General features: G+C 37.2%; 1 protein-coding gene across 2 annotated transcripts in view; it reads right to left on the bottom strand.

Moving 5' to 3' along the window:
- Window positions 1–8,481: 8,481 nt before the first annotated feature.
- POT1 (protection of telomeres 1) overlaps window positions 8,482–26,139 on the bottom strand; it is a 60,801-nt gene continuing 43,143 nt past the window's right edge. For both annotated transcript variants that reach the window (XM_048937719.1, XM_048937807.1), the window contains exons 11-21: window positions 24,939–25,102; window positions 24,203–24,291; window positions 23,141–23,185; window positions 22,566–22,722; window positions 18,122–18,327; window positions 16,068–16,203; window positions 13,733–13,827; window positions 13,209–13,300; window positions 11,148–11,253; window positions 9,993–10,133; window positions 8,482–9,866 (exon numbers count right to left, since the gene is read on the bottom strand). In XM_048937719.1, the coding sequence (XP_048793676.1) occupies window positions 10,021–10,133; window positions 11,148–11,253; window positions 13,209–13,300; window positions 13,733–13,827; window positions 16,068–16,203; window positions 18,122–18,327; window positions 22,566–22,722; window positions 23,141–23,185; window positions 24,203–24,291; window positions 24,939–25,102 (1,203 nt within the window). In that variant the 3' untranslated portion in view covers window positions 8,482–9,866; window positions 9,993–10,020. The remainder of the gene's footprint in view (window positions 9,867–9,992; window positions 10,134–11,147; window positions 11,254–13,208; window positions 13,301–13,732; window positions 13,828–16,067; window positions 16,204–18,121; window positions 18,328–22,565; window positions 22,723–23,140; window positions 23,186–24,202; window positions 24,292–24,938; window positions 25,103–26,139) is intronic.

Here is a 26,139-nt window from a genome sequence, read left to right as displayed (position 1 = left end):
ATTCAAGTTCCTAGCTTTTTTTACACTATTTTTGCACTTCTTTTGCACTTCTTTTGCTTCTTTGTATGCACTATAATCCCAGAAGGTCCAGGACCACCTTTAAGTTTTAAGTGAATCAGGATTTTGCAGGTAGTGAGTTTATGTCACATTTCTCTGTTAGAGATTAGGTGAAGGCCTCAGACAAATGCATTCATATTAGCCTATCGATTTAAAAGGAGATCACAAACAGCAGCTACCACCAATCCATTATTCATGATAGTCCAAATCAGTACTGAAATTCTTGAACACAGTAGTTGCTTGCGTGAAACCAGTTCTGACAGTGGCTTGATATGTACTATTCATCATGTTCAGAAATCTGGATCTTGGTCTTTCCTTAAGTGCAAATGTACAATTAACTGAATCAATGAATCGCATTAACACTGAAGATTCAAGTAGATATACATACCCATTTCTTTTCAAAGACTAGCAAAGAGATCTGTTGGTGATTTATCTTCAGAAGGTGAAGTGCTGAAGTTAAATAGTGTTAACTCTATTATACCACCTGACATCTGAATAGATTTAGCCCATAACAAGATGAAAGACACTATAAATTCTTGTTACACCTGATCCCATATCAGGAAAAGGAATAATGCTTTGGAGCTCTGAATGACAGGTTCTAACAAAGTCATAGTGCAAAAACATAGCCAGCTTTCTGGAAAGCAAGCAGAACAGCTCTTCTGAAAGTGCCTTTTAAAGCATAGTCACTTTCTCAAGTGGGGGATAAGCAATATTTGAAACACTGACTATGTATCTTTAGCAAAGCTAAGACAGGAAACCAAAATCTCTTGTGTTCTGTAGACCTGAAACAGAATGAGTCCCCTTCAGGGAATATTAACGTGGTGAGCTGCTCTGTAGTTGCAATGCAAGTTTGTTAATTACACTGTTAACTTGATATCCCCTCTTTCACATCCCCTGCTTTCATTTGTTTCATTTCTGTTTCATCTGATCATATTCATACCCAATCTATGGTAAGAACTACCTCTATATTGAGTAGCGTAGCACAAAGGATTCACAACTGGCTGTGGTCCCTCGCTTGGTTGCCTCAGAAGTAATGTTTTTTAGATATTTTCTGTCCATGGAGATCAAATAGAAAATACTTCAGATGTAATTCTAACAAGAAAACATGATTTTTCAGGCTGATAGGTAAATTACAATGAAATACATACTAATTGTGTAAAGTCAATTTTTAGAACTAATACTTACTTCCTTTCAGCTTGTTGTGTGAGATTTTTTTTTCCTTCCTTTTCTGTGTATCTTCTCAGCTAATTTTGAAGTATGACCATAGTGAATTAAAGTGAGTGTTTATTTCAGATATTAGTAATTTCTTCAGTACTGAGGAACTGTGCTCGACCACTTGTTTAATTCATCTGTTCCACTTGAATATCAGAACTTACTGGTAAATTTTTAAGCATAGGATTTAACTTTAGATGTTACCTACGTGTACACATGGCTAGATAAATGAATGAGCCTATGGCAAAACATAAAATAAATGTGGTAGTTTTTCTGGATGATAGTGCAGAAGAACTTCAGAAAATGTAATTGGGATAGTTTTTATGTCTCTTTTCTGCTGATCCAACTTTCAGTCATCTCCCTTAACTAGTACAGCTGTCTTTAAATTTGGTTTCCCTTTGAAAACATTTTACTACAACCTGAACAATGAGAATAAGCAAGAAAAGCTTAAATATCTTTCAGATACTTGATGACGACATTGCCATTACAGAATGAAGAGTCTAAGGTTTGTGCTAGAGTGTTTGTCAAGAAGATCTTACTTAAATGAAAAGCATTTACTACAGAGTACCTGCAAGTAATGATAAAATCCATGTCCAAGCTATGGAAAATTTCCTAATGTCTTGTTTTGCACATTTATAAGTGAAACAACATTCAGTGAGTATCACTGCGATAGTAGCACTAAATGAAGAAATGTGATAATCATTTAGAATCCTAGAACCATTAAGGTTGGAAAAGACCTCCAAAATCATCCAGTCCAACTGCACATCTACCACCAATATTTGCTCAGTCGTTTGAAGCCCTTCCACTTGCATGTTGCTTAGTTGTAGATGAGTAAGTGGATAATAGTGCCATCGCTTGAAGTACAGCTGGGTAGAAGTAGCAACAGATTGTCTAATTTCTAAGGGCTTGATTTAGCTTTAAAAATATCACTTTGGTTCTGAACTGTTCAAACCAGATGGGTTATTTGCACAATTAGGACTTAAATGTTAAGTTCTTCTCTTGATTAAAATGTCCAAGTCCTTTACTGCCAACTACAAGTTAAGTTACGTGCATCTATTACAGGGAAGAATGATGTGAGTATTTAATAATGTGTTTTTCAGACAGCTGAACAAAGTGTAGAACACTGCACATTTCTGTCCTACATAATTTCTGCTCTCAGTTTGAGAAATAAAGCCATTTATGGATCATGACCAAATGTATTTCTGTTTACCGAAACCATATTCTCATTAACGGCCTGGCTCAGCTCCATCACTGAACAGGCTAAGATTTTCGAATTAACAGCTTTCTAGCGTTATTTACTATACTGTCAATTTTCATGCTGTTCTCTTTAACTAAGTCAGAATAACCGAGCCAGCAATAGCAAGATGTCAGTATCTTATCAGCCTGAGAGCTTAAATACTGCCAGAGGTACAGAAAGAAAATTGTGTCCATCAGCCTTTCGTACCCTTGGTCATTCTAAGGACATGTAAATAGGCTTCACAGAGTGCCTGTGAGCTTGCTTCTCTGTCTACAGAGTTTAGACAGAGCGCTGGTCCATGCCCAGGTGCTGGCAGAGGATGCAGGGGCATCTGTGAAGAGAGGCTGAGGCTGCCCTATGCCAGGCACAGCTGGATCTAGCCAGCTCCAACGGCCCTGCGACAAGGCACAGCTGGACCCCACAGTCCACAGTGCCCTGAAAAAAATGTATTTAAGAAAAGGCAAAGTGCCTTAGAGATATGAGATACAGAGAAGAAGGAGGAGGTGCTGCAGGCTCTGCAGCAGAGATTCCCCTGTAGCCTACAGAAGAGAGCAAGATAGAGTTGGTGGATGTTTCCTGAAAGCATGGTGGCCAGCAGGCAGCCTGTGCTGGATTAGGCTTCTGAGAGGCATAGCAACTTGTGGGAAAGAGCCAATCTGGAGCAGGGGATCTGTATAGGAAGGACAAGCTGCAAAGACGCAGTGGACAGCTGCCAGCCAGCTGAGGTCAACTCACATCCTTATCTCCAAATTGGAGGGATGGGGAACAAAGGTGAGGTTTTTGTAGTTGTTTTTTTTTTTTTTTTTTTTTTTAACTCTGAATTACTTGGCTTCTGGGTGCATTTCATTGCTTACCTTCTTTGGAAGGGATATAGACAGCAGGGGCAATGTAGATTGGTTCTCCTAGTAGCACCAGTCACAGGTCAGCATGCCACCCTCTCCTTCTTATCTTTAGTCACCGGATTTAGAGTCATGAAGAGTTATTTGCTTGGTCATTTTATCAAAGACACTTAGGACTTTGTGCATTCCATAGTGGGCCTCTTCCTAGTATCAGCTGGGAACTTCACTTACCAAAATTCCTTCCCATCCCAGGAATATACGACATATTTCCTATCATCTGTAGCAGTTTAGTTGTGCATTATTTTAGCTTGGTTGTTTGTTTTCAACTTAAAGAGCGCTAGCAAGGTTTTGTAATATATTGTACCTGTGGAAGATCTACAGTATTTCTGGCTTAAATTCTGTGTTCATGACGTGATTTAGTGGAAGGTTGTTAGAGTTAGGGTAGTATGGTTAGGTTGCGGTTGGACTCGATGATCTTTAAGGTCTTTTCCAAACTGAGCAATTCTTCTATGAGTCTATGATTCTAATTCTATACTGGGTGGACAACCTGATGGATAAACAATTGGTTCAAAGGCTGCAGACAGAGGGTGGTGATCAATAGTTCTATTTCCAGGTGGAGGCATCCCCCAGGAGTCTGTCTTAGAACCAGTGCTCTTTAACGTCTTTCTCAGTGACATTGATGATGGAATCAAGTGCACCCTCAGCAAGTTTGCTGACGACACCAAGCTGAGTGGTGTGGTTGACACGGTGGAAGGAAGGGTTGCCATTCAGAGGCACCTCAATAGGCTAGAAAGGTGAGCCTGGGTGAACCTGATGAGGTTCAACATGGCAAAGTGCAGAGTTTTGCACTTGGGCCGGAGGAATCCCAGGCATCCATACAGACTGGAAGGAGCAATACTTGAGAGCAGCCCTGCAGAGAGGGACCTGGCGGTTCTGGTGGATAAAAAACTTAACATGAGCCAGCAGTGTGCTCTTGCAGCTCAGAAGGCAAATGGTATCCTGGGCTCCATCACAAGAGGGGTGGCCAGCAGGGACAGGGAGGTGATTGTGCCCCTCTACTCTGCTCTTGTGAGGCCCCATCTGGAGCACTGCATCCAGGTCTGGAGCCCAAAGTACAAGAAGGACAGGGAGCTGTTGGAGAGGGTCCAGAGGAGAGCCACAAAGATGATCAGGGGACTGGAGCACCTTCCCTATGAGGACAGGCTGAGGGAGCTGGGCTTGTTCAGCCTGGAGAAAAGAAAGCTGTGGGGTGACCTCACTGCAGCCTTTCAATACCTAAAGGGAGCTAAAAACAGGAGAGTCAACTTTTTGAAAGGTAGATAACTGCAGGACAAGGGGAAATGTTTTTAAGTTGAGGGAGGGGAAATTTAGGTTGGCTGTCAGGGGGAAGTTCTTTACCCAGAGAGTGGTGAGGTACTGGAACAGGCTGCCCAGAGAGGTTGTGGATGCCCCGTCCCCAGAGGTGTTCAAGGCCAGGTTGGATGGGGCCCTGGGCAGCCTGGTCTGGTATTGAATGGGAGGTTGGTGGCCCTGCATGTGGCAGGGGGGTTGGAGATTCATGATCCTTGAGGTCCCTTCCAACCCTGGCCATTCTGTGATTCTGTGATTTCAAAAATAAATACACATTCAGTATTCATACTGTCTCTTGTGGCCTTTCTGAGTATTTTCATTAAACTTTATGTCATCGTGAATTTTTAGTTATTATTTGGTTTAAGTTTCAGAATAGAATTCTCTACCAAAGCAGATTTACAAAAAGCAGAATATATCACTGTCACACTTCCCTCTGCTTTAGTTTTCCTTGTGTCAGTTTCAATTGGAATTGATTTCCAATTCTGATTTGCACTGCTGCATGTGCTCTTGACAGTATTTGGTACAGCTCCATGCTTTCCTGACACGTATTAGCCAATGACCTCAATATGTAAAATGAGGCTATGAGTACCTTCACTACAGACACTAAGAAATGAGTTAAGAATTCCCTGCCCCATCACATCAGATCAGCCATCTCTTTAACCAGATTGAAAAGTAGGCCAAAGGCATTCCCTTTTTTTTCCAGGCCTTAGAGAAGCTAAATGAGCTTTGAAAACTATTGCTATTTTTACAATGCTGCAAGATTGCTGTGAAAAGATATATTTGTGAGGTATCATTTTGTGATGAAAAAAATGACTTGATGTGAGTAGTTCTGGTTGCTTGGATAAGTACAATGTATCCTCAATAGAGGATATGGTATTTTTGCAAGATTTTTTTTCCGCTATTCAATTTTTAATAGAAAAACAAACAGATCTCTCTCAAGTCAAATAGAAACAATTTCCAGGATATGGATCCAGAAGAATTGAACTAATTTGCAAACAAGTTAGTGAATTGGTAGTCTAGCTAATCACTTGCTTACAGATTGAAATAATATTAAAAAAGTTATAAATTACCAAATCACATAGCTCACGGCAAGCAATAGGTTTGCATCAAAGTTTTCAGGCTACAGTATCTGATTTTTTTGGATATCTGGAGCACCTCCCTATGAGGACAGGCTGAGGGAGCTGGGCTTGTTCAGCCTGAAGAAGGCTGCAGGGTGACCTCATTGTAGCCTTTAAATACCTAAAGGGAGCCTACAGAGGGGAGGGGAATCAACTCTTTGAAAGGGTTGATATGTGTAGGACAAGGGGAAATGGTTTGAAGTTGAGGGAGGGGAGATTTAGGTTGGATGTCAGGGGAAGTTCTTTACCCAGAGAGTGGTGAGGTGCTGGAACAGGCTGCCCAGAGAGGCTGTGGATGCCTCATCCCTGGAGGTGTTCAAGGCCAGGTTGGATGGGGCCCTGGGCAGCCTGGTCTGGTATTAAATGTGGAGGTTGGTGGCCCTACATGTGGCAGGGGGGTTGGAGATTCATGATCCTTGAGGTCCCTTCCAACCCAATCCATTCTGTGATTCTGTGATTTTTTTTTTAGAAGTGCAGTTAGATATTTAACAGGCACTTCTCATTCCGAACTGTCCTTCAAGGTTTAATGTGAAGCTTCTGACCTTTCCCATGCTTTCAAACAAAGCTCTTCAATCTTTTTTTTTTTTTTTTTTTTTTGTTTATTACTGTTTTTTCCTGCAAAAAGAACCCAAGCAGCGGCACACTGCTAATAAATGAATTCACTGACCTTTAGGAGAAGATCATTTCACACCTTTCTGCTTAATTTTACCACTACTTGCTTTGCTGGTTGCCCACCTTAACAGAACAGCATAGAGCAGAAAAGCAATCAAACCCAATCATCTGACTTTAAGAAAACTGTAGCGTTATGAGCAGTGAGACCTTACAGACAACAGTAAATATGCAAGGGTACCTGAGCACAGCACAGTGAGTATCTAAAGAGTGACATGCCAATATGATCTTTGACCTCTCTTTAAATTGTGGATTTACGTCAAACTCAATCACTGCTCCACTTTCTTACCTAAATCTAATCTAAAAAGGGATTTTTCTCCTTTAACACAGTAAATGGTGACGAAGTATTTTTCAAGATGAAGTATCATATTAAAGCACAGTTATGCCACAATAGCATTAAACACTGCTGCCTTCCCCAGTTAAAAACAACATTCCCCAGTAATACACATCCTGTGTGTGACTGATCATATTTGGTGCTTGAAACATTGGCTCAGAGGAGCTTTGACTTGCTTAAGGAGTTATTTGTAGACAGAAGGAAGCAAAAGACCGCACTCAAATCTATTTGGTCAGCAGATTTCATTGCTCTGTTTTCTTGCTCTTTTAGTCAAAAAATTCTAGCAGCATTTCTAACTTGTCATCTAAGCTGTATCAGAAAAGAAAGAACACAATTATGTTATGGCACTGCTCTGATATACAAGAAATTCTCTGGCCCATCCATACCTTTTCTGGGAAAAAAAACAACAAAGTGACACAAAAAAAGCTACTAATTATGATATTTATTATATTATTGTATTTATTATTGCATTATTATAACATAATTCTGCTCTACGTTTTTAAAGCAACTCAGACCTAGTGATCCTTTGTCGGGTGGATGTTTCTACAAGCCACAGTACTTCCTGGGTATTTAGTATGTAGGAAACTATCTGAGCAGGGTGTGCAGCAAAGAATCTCATCAAGCCTCTCTACCATCACTACATCTTTGCTGCTGTTTTCTGAAAGTTTCCTCTCTTTATTTTCTGTTGAATTTCCTTGTTTCCTATCTTTACACTCATTGTTCAGTACACTTGGAATAACACTTATTTGAAACTAATGCTTACTCGATTTTTCTTTCTTCTCCTTCGGAGAAAGTTTTCTGCAGTTGCTATGTCCCAGTTCATGCCAGTTTCACATACTTGAATAATGAATAAATTCATTGCAATGTAAAACATCATGGTATGAAGAGATAAGAACTCATCCTTTGTAAAACAAACTCTCTTCCTTCTGTTGCTTGTTAGACCCAGCTCCACTGTGTTTTCAATCCCACTCCCTGCTGCTCAGTAGCCAAAGGATTAGTATTAAGCAAAGCATTTCAAAGTCTTGTCTGTAAATCTCTGGATCCTGAAACAGCTAAAGCTGATGAGAAAGTTCAATCACCACTGAACAGCAGGTCACCCATCAGAAATGCCTTCTTGCATCTGCAATGTGTGTTATTATTGTACATTCTGACATTTTCTTTGGAAGCTTCAAGAGGGTTTTAGGCAACCAAGAGCTTAAATTCAAATGACTTTTGAAAGACTTCCAATCTTAATTGTTTAAACCACCTTAAAACAAGGACTTCAGGAGCCCAATCATACAGATATTCCTGAAAACACCATTCCTACATATATTTTGCTTTTTTTGCCTGTTTTTTTCTAGAAGACTCAAGTCCTCATTTTAATTACATTTTCACCATTTCGATGCACTCACCTGTGTAATTGGTAGGGTGGGGGAGGAACAGAGTTCATGTTCATTTTCAACTCTGCACTAATTCTGTTCTACATAATGATCTTTAGTATTGCAATATATATATATATATTCATTACTAATTACAATTATTTCTACAGGTCGTGTTTGGAAAGAGAATTAAATACGCATTCCAATCCAACAAACTGTAAGCATTCATTTGAAGCAAGCCTACTGACAGCAAAGTTTTCAATATCTTAAGAACTAGAAACTGAAAGTCAAATACAAAACACCTCAGTATTTGAAAAAGATTTTATTAAATGTTTTAATAGTTACAATATTCACCAGCACAGAAGTGTCAGTTTTCTGGCAGGGGTCTCAGACATCAGACGCAATGAAAAGACTTCATTATAAAAAACATACGCTGTCAATTACTGCTGTCAGTTGGTAACAAAAATAAAATAAAATAACAAAAATATCTCCTTCCAATATTTTCATGCATTATCTACAAGAAAAGTTACAAAAGATTGTTTTCAGTTTAAATCTCAACTTCTGGAGTCATTTGGATCCTGCCAGTGCCTCAGGTTTAATAATGCACATTTAATAACACAATATTTTTTCTTATGCAGTTATTCACAGATTCAGGCACTGCTTCACGAACCAGTATTGCTCTTCAGTAAACGGCCGGCTCCATTCTGAATTTCAGATTTTCCTTTAAAGGAAATATGCACTAATCACCTTCAGCAGTAGTTCCCCTTACACACTGATCAATAAAGTGCATGTTCTCTGGGGTTATGGCACAGAAATTCACTACAATCTTTTAGAGTATCCAAAAATTATCAGAAGACATTTGGTGAAATTTTAAATTGACAAACTGCATAATTATTAACAAGCTCTGAAAAAAAATTAAAAAAGAAAGTGTTTTTATTAAAATAATTATCTGCTTACAAGTATTGTATCTTGCTTCTGATCTCCTTTAAAAAACAGTTGTAAATATTTTGAGATTTTTCTCAGATGGGAAGCACTTGATTTGACAGGGATTTCTCATTAGTGGAGAAACTTGTCCTGAATTTCTCCTACGTACTACTGAATGCAAAATAAAACCACCAAGTAATTTCTCCAGCAGTACTTTCAAGCCATGATATCACTAGATTAGTTTGGTATCTCTAAATTTAGTCAAACAATCTGATTATGTAAGATAGAAAAGACAGATCTTGGCAGTTTAATCTGACAGTAAATTTAACCTAGATATGAGAGCCTTTGAAAACACAAACCCAGGCAATAAACTCTGGTCCCCAACTGGGTCACTTTAAAAATCTTTATAGTTTACCGAATTTCAATATTCATTTTATAATTTTAAACTCTTACTTTCGTGACCTGACTTCAATTTTAGTGATAAACATCACACGATCAGATTTGTAACTCCATCAAAATACTTGCAGAAAATAGTCTCAAAGTTTTCTGTAGAGCTTCTTCTCTCTATCTTTACCAACATCATTTATTTTAATACAGAAATGAACAAAGCAGCATAATTGTGATTGTACTTTCTGAGTAAAATCATCAGTTTATAACCTCATCGCTGCCTTTCAGAAGGATAGCTGGGTATTAGATTTCTTCCATCAGCCTGAGCTGAGCAGCCTCCAGTGAAGCTTAGCCTCTTCCAGTTGCAGTGAGATCACAAGACTGCATGTAAAAATGTAGAAAATACATTGAAACATAATTTCCATTCCTCTTAACAGAAACCAAAATGCCATATATACATGGATTTTTTTACTTAGTCTGATATATAAAAAATAATTGAATTCTTACTGGATGACTTCCTGTTAGTAACACATTTCTATACAACATCTTCAGCAACTGTAGTGTCAAAAATTTGGTAATAAACTTGATGTTTCATTCCATCTGCAATGTTATAGGACTTGATGAAGCATTCCAGCCATGGCAAGTCATCTACAAATCAAAACCAAATTATAATTTAAAGCTCATTTCTAATTTTTATAGGCGAGAATTACAACTAGAGCAGGATCTTAACTATGATACTTAAGCATATAAAATATTTAAAGAGAAGAAAAAATAATTACTCATTTGAAATTAAAATTCATAACTATCATTCCAGTTCGTATCTCAAAATTTCATGCATCACCAGAAATGCTGATCAGTGACAAGCAGCCTCCCAGAGCACCTCCACCTTGAAAGCTCTTGATAACACTAGTTCTACAGTACTATAGCATTTATAAAGACTTTCTAAAACAAAATCTCAGTCATACTAAGATTAATGAAACTGGTCACAAAGGGAATCTTCTACACCCTTTACAAAAGGTGGTCCTTTTTAAAAAAAAAAAGACTTTGGTGTGGTTGCCTTTGACACTCATGTACTTTGTGGGACCATGCTTCTGAGGTCAAAGCTGTGGCAGAGACATAGAGATACCTTGCATGGACGTGGCCTGGACACAGCTACTTTCTGTCACAACAAAACTGCTACATAAAAACCTGTCTGGATCTAGACTGAAGTTCTCTGCTTAATTTCTAAGGGAGTTTCCTGCAGCAAGGGATGATCTAAATCAGAATGTGCACATGCAAACACAGAATCTCACTCACTGCACATGCCAGGCACTGAATCTCTTCCCTAACGTGCTGTGACACTCAGCACAGGGGTGTTCTGGTTCACTTCCATATGAACTGAAATGACAAGTTAGTGTCTACCTTTACATGACTGTATTCACACATCACTGCGTTCCACATGAGAATTCACTGAATCATTACTTTTTTTTTTCTCAACGGGGACTTCTACTATTAGAGAAATGTATCAAAACAAATTGATTAGAACTCCCCTTATAGACACCAGCATTTCTCACTTCTGATTTTTACCCAAGCATAAGCTGAATTCTAAAACTTTGTATAAGTAATAGCAGACCAAAAGACCCTTTCCATTTTCATCTCCCTCTAAAACAACAGCAAGCTGACCTAATTTTCTTCCTGGAGGAGAAAGTGTATTCATGGTCATCTCCATCTTTTGCTGAAGAAAACTATTGGTTAAGATTTCAGAGGCAGGAATTTGGAAAAACTTTTCCTGGAAGAGAACAGAAGAGAGTGAGGTGTTGGAAGAAGGATATGAACTCATTAGCCCCTTTAAAGAAGTAAAAATCATCCAAATAGTTAGTGAAATAGAAAAAAATAATACTTCTAAGTCCAGATATAGGAAAAAACTATGGCAAAGGGCTGATACTGCAGGATGCATTTCTGCATGGAAAAGCAAATAATGGAACGAGGAGATGTTAGATAAACCTTTTCTTTAGATATTATTTACAGTAACATCACTGACAAAACTCCAATTTTGTAATTTCCATGCTTGTTACCTAATTTTGTATCCCTCACGGCTAATCACTTTACAGCTTCACAAAGTGAACTCAAATTTTTGATGGCAATTTATCATATTTTAAAAAATTAAAATACTAAATAATTTATCCTTTGTGTAATTTTTGTATGAGACGCTTAAGTGACTGTAAGTCAGCAGATAATCCAGTGGCAAAACTGACACAGGTAACTGCTTTTTCCCCTCCTTGAGTTCTTCTGACTATACAACTTCACAGTGTTTTCCTACAAAACTCAAATAATGAAAAAGAACTGACAACATTCCAATAAAAGCGTGACTGGAAGGTGGTGTAAAGTTGTACTTCAAAGTAGCCCAGCTTCTTCTGAGGTGATGCTAAAGGACTGAAGTTTAGGCTAGGAAGGCACAGCCTGTCCTTGAAGTGACCACCAGCAGAGATGCTAGCAGCTGTTATTTCAGAAGAAACTTGTTTCTTTTTCCTGCAGCTGAGCTGTAAACAGTATCTGATGAGACTCTTGGCTACTGTAAACTATAGATTTCTGGAATTCTAAATGGAGAGACAGTTAAAAATCTTTTCCTCCACCTCCCTTCTGCATTTTAGTTTCTTCATATAAAAGGAAAATGAACAGTAGAAAGATGACAAGCACTTTTCACTAGATACACGTACAAAACACTGTGTTTTAAGCAAGACAAAACAACTGCACAAAGAATGAGAAAATATCTCATTTTCTTATATTATATATATTATATTATATATTATATTATATAAGCTGAGCTCTGTTTAGAAATGAGAAGAATGTACCAAACAAGAATCAGTAAGCAAGAAATTTATTCATCCTCATTATAATTACAGAATAGAAGCATTGTGTGTTAATGATTCATGCTAAGGTACTCACAGAAATTTTGGGCCAACAGAGAGGAACTCAGAACAAAACTGAGAATGTTCAGAGCTTAGAAAAACTCTGATACAGAAGAAAAAACCCACCTCTGGTACTGATAAAAACTTTTAGATGGAAGAAGATTAAATTAACCTTGTTTTTACAGCCTTCAGAAGGAAAATTTGTACAGCATTTAGTATCAGGCAAAGTATGTATTTTTCAATGTCTCAATGGACTTAAGTTGTTTCAGAGGAGATTAGAAGTAGATTAATGCTAGGGTAAGCAAAGTAATGGTATTAAAGTGCTTCTGGAATCAAACATGTATTTGCATGACTATGGCTATAACCTAGTATCAGGGAAAGAAAGGTCTCTTGTAGTTCATGGTCATATGAAACAATCAGGAATTACTCAATGGACAACTTAGATTCTATGTGGAGTTGAAAAAAAAAAAGTAATGACATTTTGAACTGCATAAATCCTGAAATTCATTGAAGCCGCATTCAGGTTGTCAATTAAAGCAGAATTTATACAGAGAAAAGTATAAAAGTCTACGGAGATACAAAATTATCAACAAGCTTCAGCTTTGTCTTTATGCTTTGATATTCTATACATTTTATTGAAAAATAATTAGATCTGCATCCTGAGCATCTTCACTGATGAGCAGCATTATAACATTATAACACTTGCAATGGACACTATAAAATGCTGCAGGTAACATAGAATGAATACTTCTATACATACATTTGTTATTCTAGTAACAAATAAAATTCAAATCCACATAATCCATATAGCTTACCTTTACCTAGGGTTACTTACATAATCAAAAAGATATGCATTTATTGCTCCTGTTCCATCAACTAGTGTGAACTTCATAACGAAAACATACTGGAGTGGTTCAATACCTAAAACTGAAGGAAAAGATGGATCTGCTTTATACAGTGAATATGCAAGATAAATCATAACAACTCACGCAGACAATACCTCTCTTTCAGTGGTAACTTACTTTGAATATTCCAATTAAATCATAAATTGATAGGCCAAAACAAGAAAGGCTCTCAATGTCAAAGTGTGGTTTGTATTTTGAGAGTGCGTTGCAACTTGCTTAGAAACACTTTAACAGGTGAGACTGCAAAAACACCAGAAGATTTTAAGATACTCTTATCCTAGTAATAGAACAGCTAACCTTGGCTTAGATGTTAGATTTTACCTTTTGGTAGGATCCTCCTACTCCTCTTACCCATACCTGGCGAAAGTCGTAAGTCAGTGATAACCAAGGCATTATGGATGCACACTTAAGAATCAAGGCAAAATTGTTTCAGGACAGTATCATGTCAGCTGACCTTGTGCTATTTCAGTTGGTTCCCACGATGGTTCTCGTTTTTCTGCTAGGGAACTTAGATTCTTGATACTCTTTGGAGTTGAACACTTCTTACATCTAGCATTTAAAACAAGAATAGTGAGACTAACCAAGCATTGCAACGTTTATACCAGAGACATTCTGCACAGAAAAAAATAACTCAAATTTCCTTAATCAGTGGCAGCTTAAACTTTCTGCTATTTTAAATGACTATTCTACTGGAAACAAGACTTAGGCCATATCAAAACCCTTAATGCTGCTTTTCAATCATTCCTGAATAGAAATAAACTTGGTCTGTACATCTTACATAGCTAAGCATATATTCGTGTATCACCACTTGTTTACCAATACAGACAACATCTTACTTTACAAAAGATGGAATGAATCTGAACTAGCAGCAGGCTCTAAAAGCACAGCAGAGTTAGAAGAGAAATTTGGCTTTACCTATGTTCAAACATATTAAATACAAGTTTCCACAAAAGTAAAAAAGGTTTCTACAAAAGTAATACATCCTTATGTTACTATGTTGTCCTGTTGTTACTATGTTGTCCTGTACTCAACACTCGTGAGGCCGCACCTCGAGTACTGTGTGCAGTTTTGGGCCCCTCACTGCAAGAAAGATATTGAGGCCCTGGAACGTGTTCAAAGGAGGGCAACAAAGCTGGTGAGGGGTCTGGAACACAGGTCATATGAGGAGAGGCTGAAGGAGCTGGGAATGTTCAGCCTGGAGGAGGCTCAGGGGGGACCTCATTGCTCTCTATAACTTCCTGAAGGGAGGTTGTAGTGAGCTGGGGGTCGGCCTCTTCTCTCGTGTCATTAGTGATAGGACCAGAGGGAATGGCTTCAAGCTACGGCAGGGGAGATTCAGGCTGGACATTAGGAAGTATTACTTTTCAGAAAGGGTGGTCAGGCACTGGAATGGACTGCCCAGGGAGGTGGTGGAATCACCGAGCCTGGGGGTGTTCAAGGAAAGGCTGGATGTTGTGTTGAGGGACATGGTTTAGTGGGAGCTGTTGGGAATAGGTGAACGGTTGGACTGGATGATCTTTTAGGTCTTTTCCAACCTTGGTGATTCTAAGAGTCTATGTTGGCCTGCAATGTTGGAGGTGCATGCTGGTGGCATGGCAGTAGAGGTTGAACCTTCCCACCAGTATTCTGTTACATTTTGTTGCCGTGTGACAGATGGCAGCAGAAGGGCAGTCTGACACAACAGCATTTGACAAAGAACCACGTATGAAGTGAAGGTGTCACTGAATTCTTCCAAGCAGAAAAAATTGCACCCACTGACATTCATTGATGTTTGCTTAAAGTTCTATGGGGACTAAACAATATGTGTGAGCACAGTGAGGGGTGGGTGATGACTTTCAGTGGTGGCACCTTTGCTGGTGCAGATTTTTATGAGTGTGGCATGCAGGCTCTTGTTCATTGCTGGTAAAAATGTAAAACTAATGGTGGTGACTATGTTGAGAAGTAGTGTCTTGTAACTGAGAAATTCAGGTTTCAAATAGTGTTATTGTTCTCTTTGTATCTGTTGTCATTTCCAAGGAAATAGGAGGTACTACTTTCAGAGTGACCTACATATTGCTGAGTTTTCTGAATTATATGCTGCTGCACAGTACTGGGCAAACATACTAGCTAGCACTCACTGAAAAGTAATACAGTATTAAAAGTTATGGCACAGTTACCAGACCTAGATTTGTGTATCACATTGCACATTCTCTGTGAACTGTGGAATTCAGACACCTGTTGAAGCTTTCCCTGTAGAGATCAGCACCTACAAATTCACAACTTATTTTACACTATTGTGAACCTCAATAAATAGCAATGGCAAAGAAATCTTACTCAACACTGGGAATTTAAAAGAGAGTAAGACTTAAGACTGAAATAATCCTCTGGGGCCTCTATTTTTATCTGTGTGGAAAAAAAGGCCACAGCTTACTGTTTCAAAGCAACGTATGCGTTTATGTTTTGATTTCTGTCTACCAAGAAAGACCAAAAAAATGCTATTTGTCTGTCTAGAAAATCAAGATTTGGACATTCTGCAGTCAGTACAGACTCATACACACGTTTCAGTCTCTGAAATCACTGCCCTAACCATGGACCACAGGCAAGACTGAAGCTGGGGTGCTGTGCACTTAAAGATACAAGACTTATAGTGTAACTGAGCAAGATAAAATCCAAATGCAATTTAGCCAAAAGGATGCTTTGATATTTGCTTTGCATCAAAGACTTCTTAGATAAGTTATCCCTTAAGCACTGCAGTTTGAATTACTGATCTTTATTACTGCAATTCTTATCAATAAATACTTTTAACCTACCCATAATATTTTATGTTGCCTTGTAAAAGAAAAGGAGCTGAAAGATCTAATAATTCAAGATCATCTTCCTTGGATTTCACAGGAATAACACATTTAAATCTTCTTGTAAGTTTCCAGATTTCTTTTAAGGTTCCACCTATTAAAAATGGAAAAACGTTTTCTTAAACTGTAATCGACAGTAAATAGAAGAACTTGAATTTCTTGGCTGATTAGATGTTCATCCGAGGACAACTGATGTTTATCACTAACTATAATCAAGACTTTATGACAAGTAATTATGGCACTGGGTTGTAAAATATTTATGGTATATATCTCTTACTTTTATTGATGAGGTAATTATAGACGAAATAAGTAAAGGTGCATTATTACTACTGATGTAAAAATGCCCAATATTATGGAGCCTCCAAAAAGAATTTCTCATTACAAAAAAATACGTAAAACAAACAGATATTTGAAATTGCTTCTGAAAAGGTCTTCCAAGTCCAGTGACACAGTTCATACCTTTCATATACACCTGAACTCTCATCCCAGAGATTAATACATAAAATTCAGAGTAGTTTTAACCATGGCATTGCTAAGAGGCCTCCAGACTTGTTTTCATTTTTAATATAAAGCTGCATCAACTGAATGTATTCAGACTCCTAAGAGATGAGTATAAAAGAGAATCAAGCAGGGGTTAACAGTGATTTCAATCACACTAAACTACTGTTAACTGAAACATTTCATTCTTCAGTTCAACTAATCTGCAGCAGTAGTTATTGATTTCCCTCATTCCCTTTGGAGGCCCACCTAAAAATTTTGTCTGTTATCCAACTGTTTCCTCAGCTGCAGCCAAATAAGTGCCAAGCTTGAGGTGAGAAGTTCTTGATGAAGATTATGGGAAGAAATAGAGTCTTGTATTGAACAAGAGCAATTTGCTTCTGTTTAACAAACACAAATAACCTTTATTATATCTGCCCATTAAGTGATATAATGTATTTGCCCTTTGAGCATGGTCAGTATCCAGAAAAGCATCAAAAAGATTTCTAAGGAGAATGCAAAATATTAACCTCCAAAAACTTAAAATATCACATGGACGTGGCATAGGAACAGTTCATAATCGATGTGTTGGGGAAAAATGAGTCCAAACACTCATTATGCTCCAACATGAAGTACTTAAATTTACAAAGATACTTGGCTGCTGGCATTTTAATATCTGAAAATGACTTACCATGTTATATCATTCTTTTATTTTGTTTTCATAAAGATAAGGTTGTATTACATAGAAAAAAAATGCCAGTCTTGTACACATCAGACATAAGCCTGCTGTCAGAATTAGTCAAACATAAAACAGCAGGAAATAAAAGTAGGTTTGTCCTAAACCCTATGCAAAGGATCCTCTGACTCACACTTAGTTATTCACCTCTATACTTGGACACAACTGAGGACTTTGTTCTGGAATCAGAATGGTACTATATGCATACATTTTTACTGTTCTTCTTCTACTCAAAACGTTCCTTATTTGTACTGCTAAATTGCTTTGTCTAAAGATCAGTGGGTATTTCTCTTCCCTGAGGCAAACCTGATTTAAAAGCAAACAAAACAAAACCAGAACTACAAAAACATGCTGTAAGATGCCTTATTTGTCTGAAACAACACTGACATCCAGAGGCTGACAAAGTTAATTGTAGGCTTGTAGGTCTCCCAAACCTTTTTCGTGCAGCAGAAGTCTTCCATACCTTTTCCATATCAAGACTAAAAAAACCCGTTTAGACAACCCAAATCTGAACAGCAAATCAGTAAGCACAGATGGAAAATAACATATTAACATTTTAATTTTGGGAATTGTTTGGAACAGACAGAAGTACCTGACCAACCTTATGAACATTCAAAAATTACTTTTTCCTGTGTGTAATACAAATTTCCTGGTCAGGTCTCCATTTGTTATAAAATGCCTTAATGATCACTGCTACTTATACTGAATACAACTTCAGCATATCTTAATTTGGTTAGTTATTTGTAAACTCAGAGTGGGCACTGTCATAAAAAGTGATATATTTACAATTTCATCTTACCTTCTATCATAAGCAAGGTATTTTCAGGACGTTGAAGCATTTCATAATGCTTTACAAAATGAATAGTTACTTTCCTTCTGCTCTCGTCTTGTGTAGTCCACATTACAGACTCATACCAGGACATACTCTGTAATTCTGGGTTTGGGGCAGTAGCTTCACAGCCTTGCAAAATGAAGTCGAAGGCATCTCCATTTGGAACTTCTTGCCTAAAACCATTTCCAAAATTAGTAAGTAAATACTAACAGCAATCTAGCAAAAAGGAATGCAGACTTCTAAATGAAAGGTACAATGTAGTCACAAAACTTACAAGTACATGAAGGAATAGCAGCTTTGTTTTTATGTCAGTTAACACACTTAAAGTTATATAGCAAATTATATAAAGATAATTCATTTCCATTTTAACAAACACTAAGTAACATAAGCTTACTGATGAGCAGAGGCAGCATGGCAGCATTGTTCACACATATGCAAATCCATGGAAAAACAAATGAGAAATTTAAGGGACTTCAGTTAGGCTGTTAAAAAAAAAAAAACAAAACCCACACAAAATTGCATTCCACTGTACTGTAACTGAATGACCACTTAAGCTCACATAACATTTAGTTATATGAACTTCCATGTTCCAGCCTATTTTGCTTTGTGTAGCTTAGAGAAAGAATGAAAAACTGCAGTTTAACTTCACATATGCACTGTAAATGGAAAATCTGCAACTCCATGTAACAGTTTCTTTCCTATCATGTGCAGATGCATCACTCATATATTTTGTTTCACCCAGAGAGAAATAAGACAAGAAATTCAAAAATTACTACTATTGCCAAAAACAGGCAAAGAGAGAGCAGCTGGCACAGACAGAAAAAAAATACATTAGAATGTTTTCTCCTCAGACCTGCCTGACCTGTCTTAACCGTGGCATGGACAATGACAGAAGTAGAAGTTTGGGCTATTTCACAAAACGTTGAAGGAAAGTAGACAGCAAACTTCAGAGTAGAGTCAAAAAGAAAATAACGACAACTTCTGAAGTTTATGTTGATGATTTGTCTTTCAAATCCAAGAGCACCCCCTGCTTTCACCACTGAGGAGAATAATTCTTGTGCGTAAAACCCAAACTTTGATATTCTCCTGCTATAACTGCAAAACTATCATACAAAAAGTTTTTTTTTTTTAATTTATTTAACTTTTATTACATGAATACAGTGCTGTTCACATGAACTCTTTCGATGTGTGTTTCTGGATTACTACTCTAAATAGGAAAACAATGGACCTAATATAATAGGTCATTACCCCTGATGCATTGATTGAACTCTGCTCGTTTCTATGGTCTGTAGATTTCCTGCATAGGCAGGAATGGAATGAATTCTTTTTTGAACTAAATGATACACAAGAGTCATAATCTCTTTAGTGCAGATATACAAATGTAACTAGTTCAATTTTTACCAGTAACAGAGGAAAGCAAATGCTACTCCTAGCTACAAAAAAAAAAAAAAAAAAAGAAAAAGAAAAAAAAGGCAAGAAGGACTCACTGAACTAAACGGTCATCAATCTCACCTCAGTCTCTGGTAAGGTGACTCAGCAGCTAAATCTGGAAACCATTTCCAGGCATGTGAAGGACAACAAAATCATTAGAGGTAGTCAGAACAGATTTACCAAGAAGTCGTGCTTCATCAACATGATAAGCTACTACAATGAAATGATCAGTCTAGTAGATGAAGGAAAAACAGCAGGTATTGCCCACCTGGACTTCAGTAAGGCTTTTAATACTATCACTCATAAAGATCCTCACAAACAAGTCACTGACGAATGGGCTGGATGGGCAGACAGCAAAGTTATTGAGAACTGGCTGAACAGCTAGGCCCACAGAATGGTGATCAGTGGTGCAAAGGGTGCAAAATCTATCTAGAGGCTAGAAATTGGCAAAGTATGCCAGGGGTCAATATGGAACACAGTCCTGTTCACATCTTCATTAATGATCTGGATGATGGGGTAGAGTGCACCCCTAGCAAATTTGCTGATGACTCAGAAGAGTGGCAGATATATCAGTTGTGCTGCCATCCAAAAGGACCTTAACAGGCTGGAAGAATTGACTAAGAGGAACCTTGTGAAATTCAAGAAGTGCTGCACTTTCTCAGAAAATAACGCTATACATGATACATTCTGGGGTCCAGCCAGCTGGAAAGCAGCTCTGCAGAAAAGAACCTGGAGGTCCTGGCTTAAACATGAGTCAGCAGTGTGCCCTTGCCACAAAGAATGCTGCTGGTGTGCTGCTTTGTAAATTATCACTTGCAGGTTGAGGGATGTGATCCTTCCCCTCTACTCTGCACTGATGAAGTCACACCTGGAGTACTCTGTCCACTTCTCAGTTCCCCAGTACAGGAGAGACGTGGAGATACTGAAGAGAACCCAACAAAGGGCAAAAAAAAAAAAAAAAAAAAGGGACTGAAGTATTTGTCCTGTAAGGAAGGACTGAAGAGAGCTGGAGATGTTTATCCTGGAGAAGGTTAATGGGACATCTCATCAACATATATGAATACTCAAAAAGTTGTAGAGGACAGAATCAGGCTCTTTTCAGTTGTGCCCACCAGGACAAAGTGATGAGCATGAACTAAAGCACAGGAGATTCTGTCTGAACATCAGGAAACACTTTACTGTGCAGGTAACTGAGAAATTGAACAGGCTGCCTAGAAAGATTGTGGAATATCCTTCCTTGGATATGCTCAAAAGCCACATGCACATAATCTGTGTGGCTTCCTCCAGCGGGCTTGGACCAGATGACTTCAAGAAGTCCTTTCCCGTTTCAATATTCTGTGATTCTGTGAACATTTTGGAATTTAGAAGGAAGACTTCAGCAGAAGTCTGAAAAACAAAAATACACCTCTCCGAAAGACTTTATGAAGAGCTGTATGCACCTCACTGCATAAAATGTTAAAGGTTCAAACTCTCACTGAATTTTGTTCAGTCAAGTTGCTGCTTAATATGCTAAGTATGCAAAAACAGACAAAGAACTTCTTCACCTTAGTACAATATGTAAGAGGAAGGAGAGAGGAGCTCAAATCGTATTTTCTTCCATGGTCTGTTAACTTACATATTCTTGAATATTTTTACCTCATGCATACAGTTGAGAAAAGAGAAATCAAATTTCTAGAATATAATTGCAAGTAGTCCAATTATTGCAGCAGGATGGTAGTCTGAATAAGAAATATGCTAACTGAAGTCTTGCAAAACTTTCTGGTTTAAAATCTGTCCTCATTCTGTGGCAAAGAGAAGGCAGTAATTTGTAGAAGTGAAACTTCAAATGGAGAATGTGACAAGTAAAGAATACATAAAAAGTCAAGGAAAACTGTAAGATAAGTACACAGTCAACAAGGAACAAACAAATTCCTGCCAATTTTATAGGCTTATACAGAGTTAGCAATTATATCCAAAAAAGTGACAGAAATGGCAGAGACAGTAATTATTTTCCATTAATACTTGGTAATAAAGATCAGGTACTTGTGTACTGTGAAGACAATTAAGCACTTTTCACATTAGCAACCAAGATAATGCAGTAAGATCTGACAAGGAGAAATAGTTAAAGCAGCAGATGCCACTTTGCACCTAGAGCACTACAAGAAGGCTAGCAGGAGAATTTTGTTATCTCAGCAATGTTTATCTAATAAAACTCAATTATACAAAAAATTTCAAATGGACAGGAGATGCTAAAACGCTATCACAAGAAAATTATTAACACCAGTAGCTATAAAACTGCTTTCTTAGAGCTTATGCAAGGCTAAGCCAGGCAAAAAAGTGATTCAGGATTCAGATGATCAAGAACAGCTCTACAAAGTATATTACTCAATATTTTAATCAAAATTGGGCTATGTCAACCAAACTTTCCCTCATTATTAGCAGAAACTTCTAGGTAAGATTATTTACAAAAGCATTATTTGTCACAGTGAGAAACCACATCACCTGATAAAATGGGTAAGTAAACTGATTCAAGTTAGAAAAAAGACCAAAAAGCTAAAGTGAATGGTACTGTTCTTATATTTCTGGATCAGGATAAGATATCTTCTCTGGAAGATTTACTTTAGTCAAAGATATTTTATTAATTAATGCAGACCATAATTTGGAGACTATCACATCTTTTTGCATATCCGATTTTAAAACTGCACGACAGAAACAAGTACTTAATGCAGTGTCAGTAGGGAAAAAACTTCACTGTCAAATCTGAAAATTAAGAAAAGTTGTTTTGAAAGCACTCAAAGGATTCTGCAAATGCACATTACCTGATGATTTCAAATTTTCTTATTACCAGTTTCAAATCTCTGTTTGAAATGTTTAAAATGTTTAAAAACATTTAAACGCAGCTTGTTTTACACAAAAAGAAAATGAAAATACACTGAAAATACAGACAACCTAAAACATATACAACAATTTCTAAATTACTTTTATTACCTAGAACACTTACAAAGTATTGCATTTGGAACAATGAAGTTTAACAGACTGATAAAGCTTCTGGGGTTTAAAAGATCTCAGCTTTGCTTTAATTCGATACTGTTGAGGAGCTCTGCTGTTCAGAACAGTTTTCAATATCGTGTTACTCATATCCTGATGATCTGTCAATACTGCAAAATAACAACAAAAAAAAAACCATACGTACCTATTAAATAACACAATATTTGGAACATGAGGAATCATCAGCATGGATAAGCATTTTGCCTTAATTCCCTGCTTTTTTTTTTCCTCAGCTGAAGCCTCAGTTTTATTAATACAACATGCTACTTCAGCTGTTAAGTAAAATCATAACAAGCTGTGGGATCATGGCGTACTTCATGGTGTAGAAATTCAACGTATAGAAAGAACCAAATGTAAACAAAATATATAAATATGCTTTATTCCTTTATAAATCAAAACAATTCATAAACTTATAAGATTCCAATCTTATAACTGTTCTTACTGTAGTAAGTAATGGAAATTACTTCAACAATTTTTTTTTTTTTCTAGTGAGAATAAAGTTTACTTTGACAACAAAATGTTTCCTACCTGTAGCAGATAATTGCTGACATCTCTGTAATGGCGATTCAAGACCTGAAATCAAGAAGGAATTATTTTCCTTCTTTACATCTTTATCACGTAGACTCACAAAACCAGATAAACAGACAGGTGTGCACACAAAACAAAAAGCTGAGCAAGGGAGAATGGAAATCCTAATAATATATGGAAATAATACATAAAAGGAAAGCATGCAAGAGACAAATATTAGATGTCAAGAGCTATTAAGTTTGTGGAGAAGTTAGTGCATATATTAAATAGCAACACCCATGAAAATAAAAATTTTCAGACTGTATACCGTGAATAGCTGCTAATAGTAATCATACTTATACTTCTGCAATCTTTCTGGACAAAAATATAGATATTACTCAAAAAAAAAAAAAAAAGAAAGATTGCCTAGTCCCTACTTTGAGCAGCCTCTATGACACATATATGGAGCAGCAAATCTATGCAAAAATCTCTGAATATTTTATTGATGGCTAAGTAATGTAGGATTTTAAAAGCCAGCAACAAAGGCATAGACTACATTCCAGCTCTAGGGTTTAACTAATGTTTAGTCATTTTTAAGATTAAAATACCATTCAAAAAGTAAGACTGAATCTGGAGAACTGTCCCTGTGCTATTACTCTTCCATTGTGTTGCACCTTGAAACTCTGCCCCTATCACAACTTTTCCATCCAATGGCTTTAGAAAGGATTCTCAGTTGCTAGCAGCTTAGTGGTGCTTTCAGCATCTGTCTTTGAGGAATCCTCCTTTAGAGTAAGGAAGTTATGACACTCCACTTTATGACCTTTATAGAGTACATTTAAGGACACTGTTCATGTTTAATAATTCATTCACTTCCTCGCAGGAAAGTATTTCTTGTTATATGTGAAATGCTTCTGCTGTGAGATGGATACAGTTATGTCAACGTTCAGTTTAATAATCCAAAAGAATTCCCTAAAGTTTTGTCAAAGTAACATCACACACTTATTTGGACCATATGTATCTCGACTATACTATTCTTATATATACATACCAAAGAAAAAAGAATGAATTGTTAATTGCTTTTACCTGTATCAATGTCAAAAGTGTCACCTAATTCCAATGAAGACACGCTTTCCATATTCTGACTGTCTATCAGTTCCACACATTCTAAGAACCTAAAAACAAAGGGCAACACATTTTCATAGTCTTATGAGACTTTCACACACAGGTAGACGTATAAATTACACATAAATGAATCCTGTGATTTATCAACACACAGGTAAAATGCCCAGACAAATTCTTCAACAGAGATAAAAAACTCAACTGAATCAGAAGCTGCAGGAAGAATGTATATTAATGATGCAGGCAACAGCCTCCTTTCCAAAGCACTTCTGGAATTTCAAACACAATACACTGCCAAAAGAAATCCGTACTACTGGAAACAGAATTCCAGTAAATAAACAGAGATGTCAGTTACTTACCTTTTCTTCATGTACACATTCAGCTCAATAAAGCACTTATATGCACATGCTCAAAATATCCTCATTTGGATGATCATCTTCTAAAAATTATGTCGCTATGAAACAGTGTATTATTGTGCCCTGGATTTATCATTATAGCACTATAAGATAAAATCTTAATTTTCCATTTGAAAAATTAGCCTTCACTTACTTACCCTCCCAAATATCTATTCTTCATCTTAACGGTGCTAAAGTCATATTCTGTTCCAGAGTTCCCAGTTTCTTACATCCATTTACAATTCTGAACTGCATAGTTATAACTGTTGTCCAGAATCATGTAGGAAAAAATGTATGGCACTTACGTTTTCAGTTCCTCAACATCTGGGTTATTTTCTGGTAAGATTCCTATTCCTCGACCATAGCAAGTGCCACCATGAAGATGAAATTCTATATGCGATGATATATCTTCATTTTTAGCACTTGCCTGTTTTGTATGAATACTGTAAATTCTCAGAAAACTTCCAATCTTAAAGAGAAAACAAAGATTTATAACACAAAGTTAGCTACTTAATTTGAAAATTCATAAAGCTCTCTCTGTTTTTACAGAATCACAGAATAGCTGAGGTTGATAGGGATTTCTGGATGTTGTTTGGACCAAACTCATTGCTCAAAGCAGAGTTAACTCGAGCAGGTCACTTGAGGCCTTATCCAGTTGTACTTGGAGTATTTTCAAACATGGAGACTCCAGAAGCTCTCAGGCTGACCTGTGTATTTTGCTTTATCAGACAATGTGAACGGCAGCAAAGGCTGCATTCAGAACCAGTGTTCTTACAGAATCTGATTCTCAAACAAACAGGAAGACAGACCAAGGAAGCCAATGTATTCCATTTCTAAGGGCATAATTTGTCTTCTATATTCACTGTTCAGCCTTCAAGCGAATGACGTGCTGTAATCTTCCCAGGTATGATGAACACTCAGCAATTTACCTCATGTCCATCATCATGCATGGCATACTGTTTAGGTGAACAGACACATCCAGTTATACACATTTATCAACCATCTCTCACTTTCATGCTACAGGTAACATTTTTCAGTGTCAGAAAAAAAGGATGTGTGTTAGAAATTGAGTGATTCTGACACTATCCCAAACTTTCTCAGCTTTACTGCTCAGGGACGTAGAGCACACACTTCCTGTTTTGCTTAGTCATTCTGTATTTTCTCTAAAAGTTGTGTCAAGTTACACAAAGGGACTTTCAGCTACCTCACACAAATACCTATTCAGAAAGAAATTAAGGAGTGGTGATCACTGAATATAACTTTGCAACTATGCTTTTACTTCTAAATTTCACTCCCTTTATCTCTTTCACCACCATCCGCCCTCCAAAAATCCCCAAACCAATGTTCTAGAGGTAGGTAATCGAGAGACTGAATGACATTGTTAATTTACCCTTGATGGGGTACAAAGGCCCTTGAAACAAATTTACTAGCACCTAAATAACTTTTTTAAAGCATAATCAAAGATTCAGCTGATAGATGGCAAGTTATATTCAATAACCTGGATTT

This window comes from Lagopus muta, chromosome 1 (genome assembly GCF_023343835.1).
Source record: "Lagopus muta isolate bLagMut1 chromosome 1, bLagMut1 primary, whole genome shotgun sequence".
NCBI classification, from domain to species: Eukaryota; Metazoa; Chordata; class Aves; order Galliformes; family Phasianidae; genus Lagopus; species Lagopus muta.
This window is presented reverse-complemented; position numbering and strand designations above follow the sequence as displayed.